The 16071-nt window shown below is 40.5% G+C and overlaps 2 protein-coding genes across 3 annotated transcripts in view; both read right to left on the minus strand.

The window, feature by feature from the left end:
• The window catches only part of Brip1 (BRCA1 interacting helicase 1), a 110261-nt gene extending 103159 nt beyond the window's left edge, over window positions 1-7102 (minus strand). Inside the window, exons 1-3 of the mRNA XM_042694614.1 lie at window positions 6989-7102; window positions 5066-5177; window positions 1853-2026 (exon numbers count right to left, since the gene is read on the minus strand). Coding sequence (XP_042550548.1) covers window positions 1853-2026; window positions 5066-5177; window positions 6989-7081 — 379 coding nt within the window. The 5' untranslated portion in view covers window positions 7082-7102. The remainder of the gene's footprint in view (window positions 1-1852; window positions 2027-5065; window positions 5178-6988) is intronic.
• A 7204-nt stretch (window positions 7103-14306) lies between these two features.
• The window catches only part of Ints2 (integrator complex subunit 2), a 46731-nt gene continuing 44966 nt past the window's right edge, over window positions 14307-16071 (minus strand). For both annotated transcript variants that reach the window (XM_042693629.1, XM_042693634.1), the window contains exons 24-25: window positions 15662-15838; window positions 14307-15569 (exon numbers count right to left, since the gene is read on the minus strand). In XM_042693629.1, coding sequence (XP_042549563.1) covers window positions 15400-15569; window positions 15662-15838 — 347 coding nt within the window. In that variant the 3' untranslated portion in view covers window positions 14307-15399. The remainder of the gene's footprint in view (window positions 15570-15661; window positions 15839-16071) is intronic.

Consider the following 16071-nt stretch of genomic DNA (forward strand, 5'->3'; position numbering starts at 1 on the left):
CTCAGATCTCAATCTCCTGAGAAGCTAGGATTATAGGCATGTACCACCAGCGCCCATCAAGAAATTTCTATAATAATCTCAGTGCTGCTTTCCTAGAAGCTCCATGCTTTTTAGGCTAAAAATACTAATTATATAATCAAGCTCACATAATGTGTTTTTTGTTTGCTTCTTTGTTTTGGTGCTAGTACTAGAACTTGAACTCAGGGCATGGGCACTGTCCTTTAGCTTTTTTCACTGAAGGATGGTGTCCTACCACTTAAACCATACCTCCACTTATGCCTTTTTGGTGATTAATTGAAGAAAAGAATCTCTCTCACAGACTTTCCTGCCCAGCCTGGCTTCACACTGAAATCTTCAGATCTCAGCCTCTTCAGTAGCTAGGCTAACAGTGTGAGCTACTCACGAGCAACCACAACTTATTTTTCATAATAATTAGAAATAATTCAGTCATTCATTATTAAGTGTGATGTTAGATATTGTTTAGACACTGGCCTCAGAGGTCAGGAGAATTGATCAAAAAAATGAACGAAAAATGCCAATTAGATTTTGTCTTAGGATACAAAATGTATGTTTTATAAAATTCTTAAAATAAAATTAACAATACTAGGGGTTGGGAAGGTGGCTCAGTGGTAGAGCGCTTGCCTTGCATGCATAAGGCCCTGAGTTCAATTCCTCAGTACCACATAAGCAAAAAGAAAAAAGCCGGAAGTGGCGCTGTGGTTCAAGTGGCCTTGAGCTGAAGAGATGAGGGACAGCGCCCAGGCCCAAAGTTCAGGCCCCACGACCGGACCCCCCCCCCCCAAAAAAAATTAACAATACTAGATACATATATCAATTTCTAAAAATCATTTATTTTGCTTTACCTTCATCAAAAAACTTTATTGAGGCAGGCAAAATGTCTCAATAAAATCACACAAAAAAATAAACTAAAGCCAGGTGCTGGTGGCTCACATCAGTAATCCTAGGTACTCAGGAGGCTGAGATCTGAGGATCATATTTCAAAGCCAGCCCAGGCAGGAAAAGTCCATGAGACTCTTATCTCCAATTAACCACCAGAAAACCGGAAGTGGCTCAAGTGCTAGAGCGCTTGCCTTGAGCTGAAGAGTTGAGGGACAGCGCCCAGGCCCAGAGTTCAAGCCTCACAACCTACCCCCCAAAAAAAAGAAAATAAGAGGAAGTGGCACTGTAGCTCAAGTGGTGGAATACTCACCTTGAGCTAAAGAGCTGAGGGACAGCGCCCAATCCCAGAGTTCAAGCCCCACGACCAACCAAAAAAAAAAAAAACTAAAATAAGAAAAAACAAATTTTCAAGGATTTTTAACAAGTCTGTGTTCTTTCAAAATAATTCTAGCTAGGCACTGGTCACTCACACCAGTAATCCCAGCTACTCAGAAGGCTGAAATCTAAGGACCACAGCTCAAAGCCAGCACAGGCAAGAATGTCAATGAGATTCTTTTTTTTTTAATATATAATTGTTATTGGTTATTTTCCCTTTTATTTTATTAATTTTATGTTTCTGTGGTACTAAAGAATCGAACCCAAGGCTTTATGCATGCTAGGCAAGCTCTCTACCACTAAGCCACATTCCCAGCTGTCAGTGAGATTCTTATCTACAATTAACCCCTAGAAAACCAGAAGTGAAGGGGTGGCTTAAAGTGGTAGAGCACCTAACCTTGAGCAAAAGAGCTCAATTACCATCAGCAAACCAAATTTTGTTAAGTAATTTCAAAGAAATTGGGTAAACATACATCATCAATTATACTAATCAAATTTATCTAAATTAGGCCTTAGAACAGTAATAATTAAGATTCCAAATACAGACAGCAATAGACTCAGACAAAATGTAGCTTACCTTGACAGGCAGATGAACTGTCATTTCTTTCCGTAGCTGATGTGTCCAAATTGTTGAAATGCGGTGAAGTTCCTGGGCTCATGTCACTGTGTATAGAACTCTTTGAGTGGCATGAACAGCAGCATGACAGTGGTGCTTCAGCTTTCTTACTCATGCCTTCATCCACTGGCTTCCCTAAAAATCAAACAACCTCTGTAACACAGCTAATGAAACAAACACCTGTGGTCTTCTGTGGGTAGGGTGAGCAACTACCTCAGTTCACTGAGGATTGGAAGGTTTTCCTGGCAAACCTGGACTGGTTGGTTACCTCACCTACAGCATTAAATTAGGACAGGAGGGAAACATTCATACCACAAACACCAATAGAAGTCATTATCAACTTATATAATCTACAGCAATTTAGTAACAACCAAAAACTAATAATGCAATAAAAGCCCAAGCACTCAAATATTCATTTATACTGAGATGTATTTAAAATTCAAGCAGGAATGACTGAAACAAATACATTTATGTACATTCTGAATTGCTATTTACCTAGATGAAGAAAGTAAAAGTTAATATCTGAAATAATGTAAACACCTGAGGGTTACAGTTTATACCTTACACTTCTATTTCAAATGGAAACATGTTCAGATAAACTAAGTCCACCTTACTCACAGCTTTATTACACACAGATTTGAGCAAATGAAGTAAAAAATAATAAATTAAAAATTAGCTGGAGAAGGTGGTTCATCTCAGCTACTCGAAGTGTGGACTTGGAGGATTAGAGTTTCAGGCTAGACAGGCAAAATATTAGCAAGACTTCACCTCAACAAATAAGCTAAAAGTGGTGGTACACACCTGTGGTCAGAAGACCGTAGATAGAAGGAACTTGCTCCAGGATATCCCAATGTAAAAACTAGAGACCACATCTAAATTGTAATCTTAAGAGTAAAAGGGAAGAAATTTCAAAAGCAATTTATATTCCTGTGTACACGCTCCATCGCTCAGTTGATAGGAAGAAGCTGTAAGTCAGTTCTGCATTATCATCAGGTGTTTAAATTGTTAGTTGTGTTTAAATTGTTGTATGAATTTTCTTGCCCTTAATTCTGTGAATATATGCCACCTAAAAATCCTAAAAGCAAAATGGTACCCAAAAAGCAAAGTAAAAATTACAGCAATCCTCCCAAGCCAGAAAGGGCATGTGATGTGCTTAAATGATAAGGTGACCATTTTTGACTAGTTGAAAGGTGGTATGTCTGGGGAAAATAAATATAACCCCAGTACGGCACTGAACTCTGTACCGGAGCATTCAGTTTCTCAATAACAGTCCCCTTGGAGCCATACACGCACAGAAACCAAGAGTCTACAGTACATATACCAAATTATATTTTAAGGACAACATTTAAATTTAATTAAAGGTACTCTTTGTTTTTTGCCAGTCCTGAGGCTTAAACTCAGGGACTAGGCACTGACCTTAAGCTTCTTTTGCTCAAATGCTAGCACTCAACCACGTGGGCCACAGTGCCACTTCTGGCTTTTTTTTTTGTTTATGTGGTACTAAGGAATCGAACCCAGGGCTTCATGCATGCTAGGCAAGCACTCTACCACTAAGCCACATTCCCAGACCTAAAGTTACTTTTGATTCCTAAATATAATACAGAAGATTAACAGTATGCTTCACAAGGGACACACAAAAGCTAGTAAATACTTACTTTTGAAAAAAAAAGGTCTCATCAATGACGCAAACATTTCCTTTTAGGGCTGGGGTGTGGATCCGGTGGTAGATCACTTACCTGGCCAGCACCAGAGCCTGAGTCCAAACCCCATCACCAAGAGGAAAAAATAATCTCTTAAAGAAAGTTGGGATAGCCGGGCACCCTTGGCTCACACCTGTAATCCTAGCTACTCAGGAAGCTGAGATCTGAGGATTATGAGTCCTTGCAAGTCTGGGCAGGAAGGTCCCTGAGACTCTTATCTCCAATTAGCCACCAGAAAACCAGAAGTTGTGCTGTGGGTGAAAGTGGTAGAACACTAGCCTTGAGCAAAAAAGCTCAGGAACAGCATCCAGGCCCTCAGAAGAAGGGGAGTAGGGGAAGGGAAGGGAGGGGAAGGGAAGGGAAGGGAAGGGAGAGGAAGGGAGGGGAGGGGAGCTGTGGAGAAGAGGGAGAGGAGAAGGGGAAGAGGGAGAGGGGGAGGGGGAGGGGAAGAGGGGAAGACGGGGAGGAGAGGGAGAGGGGAGAAGGAGAATCACCTCAACCTCTGCTATCAGGACTGGCTTGGAAGTTTTCTTATCTATTCCACATTTGAATGTTATCAGAAAGGGTCAGATAAACAAATGTGTTAAAGGAGTTACTCAATAAAATCAACACCACATCTCTGGTATCTTTTACATATAAATTATCATCTAATTATTTCCGTAATAGTTCTAAGCACTGACAATGTTCTTATACAGAGGTAAAGACTAAATTGCACTAATATATTTTTAAATTTACTTTATTGCTATATAAAGGTGCTGTACAGAGGGATTTCCTTTCATGCAGTGTCTTCCGGTCCCTCTCACTCTCTCCCAGTCCCTCCTTCCCATCACCACCCGTGAGCTGCACAGCTCACAGTGACCAGTGAGCTCCACTGCTGCACTTTCTCACCCTTTTTCTCTGGAGTTTTGTACCCTCCCCCACCCTCATAGTATGTTTTAAGATTAAGCATATTCTGCTGTACTGAACTTTTTGGAAAGGTTCTCATAAAGAACTGTCTTTAGGGCTAGTAGTCTCTTTAAAGAGTGTTTGCCTAGCATGTATGAAGGTCTGAAATATTAATCCTCTGATGAGCAAATGCAGCAGTGGTATGCACTAGACACTATGTTGAAAATTAACTATACAAGTTGTGAGTGGGGATGGGAGAGAAAAACTGGGAGGGAACGAGGGAGGGGGTAACATTGTCCAAAAAGAAATGTACCCATTACCTGACTTATGTCACTGTAACCCCTTTGTACATCACCTTTATAACAATTTTTTTTTTAAAGAAACATCTTATAAGACAATGTTCAGACTGGGATGTAGCTCCAAGGAGAAGCATTTTTCTGGGATGTTCAAGACCCTGCAGCACATGAGCCCCAACACGATCAAAAGGAGAAAGAATAGCTAGAACATGGTTGAACTAGTCTGGATCAAGAGTACTTTAATTTTTTTCAGGTCCCATTAAGCAGCCTGAAGATGTGAAACAACTACTTACCTGTAAGAGACTGTTGCCAGGCTAAAGCAGAACAAAGCAAGGCTAAGCTTTTCCCGCTGCCTGTGGGGCTCTCCAACAAACAGTGCTGCCTACTGTTTAGTCCTCTGACAATCTATGAACACAGAAACCAGTATAAAAAAAATCAGTAATTACTCGCTTTATTAGGTCTCTCCCTATAAGTACAACTGAATCAGCAAGGAATTGTGCGGGGGGCTGCACTCCAGAAGCCACAGTGACAGCATACATAAGAAACTAGAATTTAGTTACATCAAGACTTTATTTTTTCACACTTCTCCCTAAGATCATGTTGGATTTAAAAGCCTATCAACCACCAGTGGAGAAATGAGAAAAGCAACTTGTAATTTAACTATGCAAACAACCCATCATTTCTGTAAAACTGTAATACTCTGAGACCTATGACTATCTATGATGAAAACTTAATGAGAGTCACTATTTAGAGGAGTACAAAAAAATTAACAATTTGTATTAAAGGGGAACAGGCCAACTCCAGGAAGCCCAGTTCAAAACCTTTCCCAATATAAGGAAATATGTAAGAAAAGTCATAGCAGAATTATTCACTAAATCCAAGAGAATGTAAACAATCTAAATGCCCAGTAGGAAAAAGGATAGGTAAATTAACCAATTTCTGAAGAAAAAAAGGCTAACGTCATCTCTTTGGACAAAGTTTAAACTCTATATTGCTTATAGATATACCTATATGTAGTAAAAGTATAGAAATATAGTTGGGAAAGAAAGAAAAGACTACATTCAGGATACTACTAATCTGATAGAGTACATTTTTTGGTTTCGAGAGCTTTTTTTGTGCTGGTACTGGGGCTTGAACTCAGGGCTTAGGTGCTATTCCTAAGCTTTTTCACTCAAGACTGGTGTTTTGCTTTTGGTGTTTTGCTGGCTAAATGAAGGTAAGAGTCCCATGAAATGTCTTGCCCAGGCTGGTTTTGAACTGTGATCTTCAGCTCTCAGGCTCTTGTGTAACTAGGATTACAGGTGTGAATCACCAGCACCCATCTAAAATACTAAGACTGAATGATTATAAAGTCCCTCTTCTCAATTGTATATACTGATTTCTGTATGATTAAAATACAATCTTCTCTTCATAACCATGGGCTCTATCTGTGGTTATAACCAAATGCAAATTGAAAATAGTCAGAAAAAGAAAACTTGTATCTGTACTAAATATGTACATATCTTTTTTCTTGTTATTACTCTCTAAACAACTATTATATAGTTGTAAATAGTACAGCAATTATTTATATTGTATTAGTTATGTTAAGCAATCAAGAGATAATATAGGATATACAAGTAGAATATATATGTGTGCATATGTGAGTGCAAATAGTGTGTACCATTTTATACTAGAGATCTATAGATTTGCAGATTTTGGTATCTAAGGTGGGTCCTGGAACTAATCCTTACAGGTACCACAGGTACAGAGGGATTCATTAAAGCTCCAAATGAGGGCTGGGAAGGTGGCTCAGTGGTAGAGCACTTGCCTTGCATGCATGAGGCCCTGGGTTCGATTCCTCAGCACCACATAAGCAAAAAGAAAAAAGCCAGAAGTGGCACTGTGGCTCAAGTGGTAGAGCGCTAGCCTTGAGCTGAAGAGCTGAGGGATAGCACCCAGGCCCAGAGTTCAGGCCCCACGACTAGACCAAAAAAGAAAACACAAAAACAAAAATAAAGTTCCAAATGAGCTAATTTGTCAAATGCTATTCCTATGGAGAGAGATTAGTTGTGACCAATTACTTTGCTAAAGGCTTGATGGTCTTCCAAATGAATCTAGCAAATAGTCTCAATCCATTTGCAATGTGGGCCTATGGATAATGTATAGTAACGAAGTACATGTTAGGAATCATAAGCATCTGTATCCTAGTAAAGAATAAACTGCTGAAAATTACTTACAGAATTCATCAAAGCAAGCTGTGATGGGTAAGCTTTACAAGGAAAGATAATTTTCACTCCACCAATTGTGTATTCACAATTCATTGAAGACATTCTGCTTTCTTTACTTCAGACTCCAAGCTGCAAAAGAAATGAAAATCATCATTGAAACAATGTAATCCAAAGAAAGCCAGACACCCAACAATAAGATGAAAGTCTGGAAAAAAATATTGGAATTATCTGGGAACTGGTAGCTCATGCCTGTAATCCTAGCTACTCAGGAGATTAAGATCTAAGGATCAATACCAAAAGACGAAAAGAAAGAGAGAAAGAGAAAAAAGGAAGGAAGGAAAAAAAGGAAGGGAGGAGGGAAAGAAAAAAAATATGAGTAAGTATATAAACAAAACAAAACAAAACAAACAGGCTGGGAATGCGGCTTAGTGGTAAAATGCTTGCCTAGCATGCATGAGGCCTTGGGTTCCTCAGTATCACATAAACAAAATACAATAATAATAAATTGGAAAAAATAGAAGCAAAAAAATTTCCCAGCCAGTGCAGGTGACTCATCCTATAATCTTAACTACTCAGTGGGGCTGAGATCTAAGGATCCCTATTAGAACCAGTCCAGGCAGGAAAGTCTATGAGACTTATCTACAATTAAGCACCAAAAAGCCAGAAGTGGACCTCTGGCTCAAGTGGTAGAATGTTAGCCATAAACAAAAAAAAAGTTCAAGGACAGTACCCTGGTCCTAAATCCTGACTTCGAGCCCCAGTAGCAACACGTACACACAAAAATAAATAAAAATTTCCTAGTCTAGCTGGGCAATGGTGGCTCAGGCCTGTAATCCTAGCTATTCAGGAGGCTGAGATCTGAAGATCTCAGTTCAAAGCCAGCCCAGGCAGCAAAGTCTGTGAGACTCATTTCCAATTAACTACCAGAAAACTGGAAGTGATGCTGTGGCTCAAAGTGGTAGAGCACTAACCTTGAGCAAAAAAGCTCAGGGACAGCACCAGGCCCCCAATTCAAGCCCCACCACTTACAAAGACAAAAAAAAAAAATCGTAGTCTAATAAAGACATCAAAGTAGTCAAAATGCATTGCATTTCTTCCGTCTAAGAAATCTGGACTTAAATCTCTTGCTCCACCCCGATTTAGCTGTGGCACTGGGGGTATGAATTTTTCATGACTTTAAGTGTCCTCATACATGTAACAAGAATAGAAACAATACCCCAATAGAACCATAATAAAGATTATGCAAAATGATGTGCAAACACACCAAAAGATTAAGCAAGAGCTCTTATAATAATCCAGATGGGGCAATCAATCTACAGAACACAAATAAGTTCCTAAGGCAACTTTCTCCAGTCCCACAGCAGCACACTTTTCCTTCTTTTCTGCACACTCCCCTTGCCCATCTGCAGTGCGCCAAGCTATAGATCATGAGTCAGGAAGCACAGGTTCTCCCTTAGGTTTTAAAAAGGTTCACATAATATTACCTTTGTCTTTTCATTTCTCTAGTCTAAAAATATTATCTATAATTATCCCTAATTTATAAACTGACTTGGGTGCCAGTGGTTTATGACTATAATCCTAGTTACTCAGGAGGCTGAGGCCCAGCAGTTGGTGTTTCAGAGACAGCCCACACTGAAGTCTGTTGGTCTCCATCTCCAATTAACCAGAAAAAGGCAAGGCTATAGATGTGGCTCAAGTGGTAGAATGCAGCTGTAAGCATAAAAGTTTAAGTGGGAGTGTTAGGCCCAGAGTTCAAACCCCAGAACCATAATGTCCCCTCCAAAAAAAATTTTTTTAACTGTCCTCAGGGGAAAATATCTAAGCACATGATAGGTTCTCAGTAATTATTTAAAAGTCAGAATAATGGAAAGAAGATGAACTCTGAGAGTAAATCTAAAATCTAATTCCACTGTGTGAATCACTTAAACCATCAGACTTTGTTTCTTCCTATAGGCAATTAAGATAATACAATGTAGCTAACAGGGTTTAAATGACAATTAGCCAAGACAGAATGTGCCTAACCCCAAATGGGACACCAAAGTGATTCACTGTGGTCTTCACTTCTAAATCACTTTCCTTAATCATCCATGGTTAGGATTCAGACCTTGACCTCAGAAGAATACATGCGCAAGTTTCTTTGCATGGTTGCATTTTTCTGAGAAGTCCAGATCTCTCTTCCTATAATTCCTCAGGAAATCAGAAAGAGAAATATCTTTTCATCAACTCAGTAAATCTGGCAATAGTGAAAAACATGATGACTTCAATCTAGGACTGGAAATGGTTAAAATAGTTTTTCAATAGGTTACAAATCAGTTCATCCACAGCATGTGTGTTCCAAAAGAGAGGCACTATTGAAAGGTATTTTCCATTACTAAAAGTGATCCTACCTAGGGGGAAAGAAAAGGAAAGGCTGACATTGTCCAAAAACAATGAATGTACTCATTATCTGACTTGTGACATCTTAATAATAACAATTTTTTCTAATGATTCTCCCCATGATTTGTAGTGCAAAGTTCTGAGAATGTGGCTTGGTGAAATCTAACCTCAGCCATGTGATGACAAGATTACGCGGGTAATCTTGAACTCATGGCTTGGGGTAGTCCCTAGCACTCCACCACTTTGAGCCACAGCTCCCAATTCCAGTTTTCTGGTAGTTAATTGGAGATAATTGGAGATTAGAGTCTCATGGCCTCCCTTTTTGGCCAGGGTTGCCTTTGAACCCAGATCTCTCAGATCTCTGTCTCCAGAGTAATTAGGATTCCAGAGAGCCTCCAGCCAGGGGCTTTAGTTACTCTCTTTCAACAGCTGCCATTTAACAATGCAGTTTATGAATACAATGTATCTTGATCAGTGTCACCCCTTTCAACATTTCCACCAGCCTTTGAGACATCCCTTCCCTTACTTTTCTTATTTTTCTTAATTTTGGAATAACAATAGATTCTTGACAGAGTTCTCTCTCCCTTCCCCCACTTCATTCTCTCCCCTTGACTCCACCCCCCCCTTGCAGGTACCTATTTTCAGTGCTTGTTTGTTTGTTTTTAATTGTTTTTATTCGTATGATAAAGGTGATATATAAAGAGGTTACAGTTACTTAAGTCAGGTAATAAGTACATTTCTTTTTGGACAGTGTCACCCCTTCCCTAGCTCCCCATTTTTCCATCCCATCCCCACCCACAACATAGTGTCTAGTGAGTACCACGGCTGCATTTGTTCACCCTTTGTCCCTCCAAGGGTGCTTATTTTGTTGGGTTTTGACTTTGTCTTTCTAAGGAATTAACACTATTTGAGACCGTCTAACCACTCTGGAGGCTGAAAATCTGATGACCAAAGTTTAAAGCCAGCCGGGGCAGGAAAGTCCATGAGACTCTTCTATCCAGTGAACGAGCAAAATGCCAGAAGTGGAACTGTGGCTCCAAGTGTTAGAACGGCAGCTTTGAATGGAAGAAGCTCAGGGGCAGCGCCCAGGTCCTGAGTTCAAGACTTCGTCTGTGTCTCACACCCTCTCTCTCCCTCCTGACGTTCTCTCCCGGCCCATGCCTGGCCACAGCAGGGTTCTGCATCTCAGAATGTAGAAGCATCCCGGTCCAAGGCCTAAAAGAGCAACTCCCACCTGTCTCCGCCCATCCGATTTTCTCCCCTCTGCCAAAGTCACTTTCAGACCAGGCCCGGCTCCCCCTCCCCCACTATTCCCGTCCCCCTCGCACCGCCCCCCCCCCCCAGGCCCGGGTGCGGGGTCCAGGCCCACGGCTTGCAGGGCCCGGCGCACCCGCCGCCGGCACGCCAGGGATTTCCCACTTGCCTGTGCCCGGCGGGAACTGAAGCAGCGCGGACGGGGCGCCGACGACCAGACCCGGAGAGGAAGGGGCGGGAATGAAATGCTGGCTTCTGAGAGGAGAAAGTGCAGATCGATTCCCAGCGGAGGAGAAAGGAAACAGGTCGTAATCACCCCGCTTCTCCTCGCGGGGCGCCGCCACGGCCGCCACCACCACAGGTGGGTTTCACAGCGCCTCGCGATTCCCCGCCGCCGCAGCTGCGCTCTTCCGCCCCTCACAACGCAGTCCCAAACGAATTCCCGCCTCCCACCCCTCGGCTCCCAGCGCCCAATCGCCGAGCGAGTTCAAGCAACCAATCAACTGTGAAGACCAGGAAGCAAGCAGCCAATCGTAGCCCGCAGTTAGCGCGCCGACACCCAACGGGGGCCTCCGAAATAAAAGCGGACGGCCACACCGGAAAGCAGCCACTCATTGGGCACGCGCGAGGCGAGCTCTGAGTGTTTGCTTAAAGGAAAGGTGTCTTCTCCCTGTCACTTGAAACTGGGGAACACTCAGGCAGCCCGGAGACCCGCAGGCTTTTGAAGTACTTAGACAACAGAAGAGGAAACTGCTTTAAGCTGTGCCAAGGTCTCTCTGAACATTCGGCAGTGCCACTCTAAACTTCCCAGATCTCTAGTACTCAAGATCTTGGAAGGGAAAAAGAAACAAAAAACAAAAACTGAGCTACGCTAGCAACTACTTATGTAATAACCAGCGGGGCCCCGATAAGCTTGGAGCTTTGGAGGTCTGAGGTTGGAGGTTTGCAGACTAATTGTTGGTTTGCAGACCAGCTAATAAAGGTCGGGGCTGCCCACTCGAGGCTTGGAGGTTTGGTGGTCGAGGCTGCTGTTGGTCCTGGGTATCGAGCCCAGGACAAGCAGTGGCAGACCCCCTTTCTGGTGTAAATAGTGTAAATTTTTTTTGTCACCTTAACCATGCCTTGATGGACTGTCTCTGTCTTTGGAGGTAATAATTCTTACAAGAAATAAACCAGGCTGGGAATGTGGCTTAGTGGTAGAGTGCTTGCCTAGCATGCATGAAGCCCTGGGTTTGATTCTTTGATACCACATCAACAGAAAAAGCCGAAAATGGGCACTGTGGCTCAAGTGGTAGAGTGCTTGCCTTGAGCAGAAGAAGTTCAGGGACAGTGCCCAGGCCCTGAGTTCAAGCTCCAAGACTGGCAAAAAAAAAAAAAAAAATTAAGTGGAGGGGAAGAAGACTCCACATTGTGTTTTAGGAATTTGTAATGTGCTAATTCAGTATTTGGATAAGCAAAGATGAAAGAGCGATTTACTTTCACAAACATGGAATAATTTATTTTAAAAAACCAAATCCTTAAAAAATACAGGTATAACTAATTTGCTTTCACTCTTCATTTGGGTAGTACTGGGCATGAGACCCAGAGTTTTTACATTACCTACTAGGTAAAATGCTCTACCACAGGGGCTGGGAAGGTGGCTCAGTGGTAGAGTGCTTGTCTTCCATGTACGAGTTCCTGGATTCGATTCCTCAGTACCACATATGCAGAAAAAGCTGCAAGTGGTGCTATGGCTCAAGTGATAGAGTGCTAGCTTTGAACTGAAGAGCTCAGGGACAGTGCCCAGGCCAAGTTTAAGGCCCATGACCACCAACAACAACAAAAAAGAAATATTTTAAAGTAAAAAAGAAAACAAACTGCTCTGCCACTGAGCTACAGCCTGACATTACCACTTTTTATTTATTTTTGGTGCCAGTCCTAGCTGGGCTTTTTTTTTGTTCAAGGCTCTACTACTTGAGCCCAGCTTCACTTCTGGCCTTTTGTAGTAAATTGGGAGTCTCGCAGACTTTCCTGGCCGGGCTGGCTTTGAACCACAATCCTCAGATCTCAGCCTCCAGAGTAGCTAGGATTACAGGTGTGAGCCACCAGTGCCCGGCTCCCTATTAACTTTTAAAAATATCTGATCTTTAAAATAACTGCTCCAGAATAATTAGTCTCACTCTCCTCACCTAAATCCTTATGGATGATAGACATGTACCACCATGCCACCTTTTTTTGCTGAGATGGGGTGGGGGGGAGGGGTCTCCTCAACTTTCGTCTTCCTGGCTTGAAACCAGCAAAGCCCTAAGGGAACCAGAACTTCAGCAGTTCAGACCTTTTATTAATTTATTCATTCATTTGTTTGTTTTTTTACTAGTCCTGGGGCTTGAACTCAGGGCCTGAGCATTGTCACTGAGCTTCTTTTGATCAAGGGTAGCACTCTACCACTTAAGCCACAGTGCCACTTGCAGCTTTTCCTATTTATGTAATCCTAAGGAATCAAATCTAGGGCTTCATGCATGATAGGCAAGCACTGCACTACTAAGTCATATTCTTAGGCCAGTTCAGACTTTTAAATTCTTACTGCCATGTCTTACTGGCATAACAGAAAGAGGTACTTCTAAATTCTGGAACTGGACAGTCCTGAATTGCAGTCTATTGTATGGTTCCTTTCAGGGCACAGCAGTGAAGTAAAACACAAAAAAATTACAAGTCCATTTGAGAAACAATATGAATGTTTATAAATCAATATTCAAAATAGGTGCACACATCTGTTTTCACTTGAATAAAAAAAAATCACATTATGACAAATTTTATAACCTTAACTTAAAATACAGGAATATTAACAGTTACTAATGTATTTACATTTTATTTACATCATCAACAAATCTGATGAAAAACAGCATGTTATTATTTTAACACAGCAGGTTTTGACCAGTCTTTGAAAGTTGATCAAAGAAATGTGTACCATTAGAAAACATACTTCTTCAACCTTTTCTGAACTCCTAGTGGATACCTATTCAAAGAAAATATTCCAAGGCCTCAGTTTAAAAACAAAACAGGTGCAAGTTGTATTTGATCTTAAGAGACTACAAAACTGCCTTGTTTAAAAATATGAAAATTCTTATGCTATTTTTAAGCATATTCTTTTAGTCTTCACATCAAAATTACTTAATTGAACATTATGTATCTAATAAAAAGTTATAAATATTCTGTCACACATGAAAATATGCACTTCATGATTGGAAACAGATACAAACCAGTTTTTATAGAATACCCTTATATGAGGTAGGGCCAGTAGAACCCCAGTTTATAAAGAAGGAAAATAAGATAGAACTATTTGCTAGTGAAGGGCTAAAGTGAAAATTTCTTTAAAAACTTTCTTATTAGCTTGCCTTTACAGATGAAGAGGTCTATTTGGAGTGGAAGGGTGGGAAGGAACGTGACAGGTATATCTCAGAAAGCAAAGAGAAGTACCTTCTACATTGGATGCTAAAAAAAAAAAAAAAAAGGATGATGGGTTGGATGCAATGTCTCATGCCTGGAATCCTAGCTACTCAGGAGACTGAAATCTGAACATCATGGCTTAAAGCCAGCCCAGACAGGACAGTGCATGAAACTCTGATCTCCAATTAACCACCAAAAAGCAGGCAGTGGAGCTGTGGCTCAAGTGGTTAAGCACTAGCCTTGAGCACAAAAGCTCAGGGACTGAGTTCAAGCCCCAGATGGCACAAAAAAGAAAAAGGAAAAAAAAAAAAAAAAAAGATAGGTTACCTGAACATAGGATTGCAAAATCCTTCAAAATACAGCATTTCCCACATTTTAGTTTTTCCTGAGGTTCAGACACTGTGCATATTTTCTTATTCAAAGATCTCTCCAAAGTAAAATGTGAATTATAATCCTGATATAAACTGAGCTATCTAATCCAGTAGGTTTTATTGCTCTAAACTTCATTTATTTGATACACACTCCACCCTCTGAGAATGAGATAAGTTAATAAGCCATTATAAAAATAAATCTTAAAAAATAAAATAAATGAGCCTTCCTTTCAGGTTCTTCACAAAGATGTTTTTGAAGATACTTTTAAACCAGTATCTTAAATTCCAAAGTATTCAAGTATCTCTTTAAACATATGGCTTCAGATTTTAGTAAAAATTGAAGCTTATATCTGAAATATTTAAACCTTATCTGTAATTCCATGGAAATCATTAACAAAAGCTATTTTTTAAGACTTCTCAATAATATTTCTTGAGAATTAGAGTTCCAACCTGCATCACTATTACTTGCACTACAAGTAGTTTGACATTTTATTTGGGTAACTCCTAATTTCTTTCTGACTTTTCCCTTTCTTTGATCCTTTTTCTCTCTCCTATCGTTCTATCTTTGTGGAAATCTACTAAAACCTCACAGTCAAAAACTGCAACTGTCCACACAATCATTTTTATAAGGAATTAAATTAAAGGCATGACAGTCTTTCTTCATTTCAATAGCAAAGCAAAAGGCTAAATTCCTTTTTCAGTAACAAGGTCCTTAAATGTGCTCCCAATTGGGCAGGGGAGCAGGGGAGGAAACCTGGGTGCTACAATATAAACATACCAGGAGAGGAGATCCAAAGATATGTCAATCAAATGCAAGTAAGCATAATTCCTAGATGGTTTTCAACGGTATTCATATTGAACTGAACCATTTCACCAGTTCCAAAAATGTTCCATTACTGTCCCATTCAGTTTAGAGTTACTTTAAGATGCAGATTTGTGCTGGGTACAGGTAGCAAACAGCTTCATTTCACTGTTGTTGCTTTAATTTTTTTTTCAAATTCCACTAACACTCATGTTTATTATTTCAATTATTGTGCTTTCAATACAATGACAGAGCTGTACATCAGGATCCATGCTTCCAGCATCCCTGGATCCATTTTTGTAAGACGACACTTTACAGATTTGAGACCATCCACTTGGTTTTTCCTTTATTTGTTGAAGACCTAAAATAATAAGAAGGACAAAGCAAGAAATAGTGAAAAGAATTCTGTCTTTAAGATATTAAGATAATTCTTGAAAATGAGTTACCACTTACGTGTAATAATTGGGTCAATGTCTCTTGTCTGAGTGGCAACGTCAGAGGCACACACTTGCCCTATTTGAATCAGCAAAGACATAATATCCTCATACAGCGGAGGAAACGCTCTACAAAAAGAGACCAAACTCGGGAGAGTTGGCATGAAAAAAGCATACCGCTTAGCCTGTGTTAAAACTGTTGGAAAGAAACGAAACAGACATTTTACATTGGAAATATAAATTCAATATAGCAGCCTGTACAATGAACTAGTACCATATTCTGTTGTACGTTTTCTAAGATCTAGCCCATGCCTGCCTTAGGCAGCTCAATCACCCAAGGAATGAGCATCTCATTATGCTCAAAAATAATTGTGAAATAAATGTGAAACATTTGAAAAAACTATAAAACTGAGCATTCATCATCTGAAC

Source organism: Dipodomys spectabilis, unplaced genomic scaffold (genome assembly GCF_019054845.1).
Source record: "Dipodomys spectabilis isolate Male_0828 unplaced genomic scaffold, ASM1905484v1 ptg000004l, whole genome shotgun sequence".
Lineage (NCBI taxonomy): Eukaryota > Metazoa > Chordata > Mammalia > Rodentia > Heteromyidae > Dipodomys > Dipodomys spectabilis.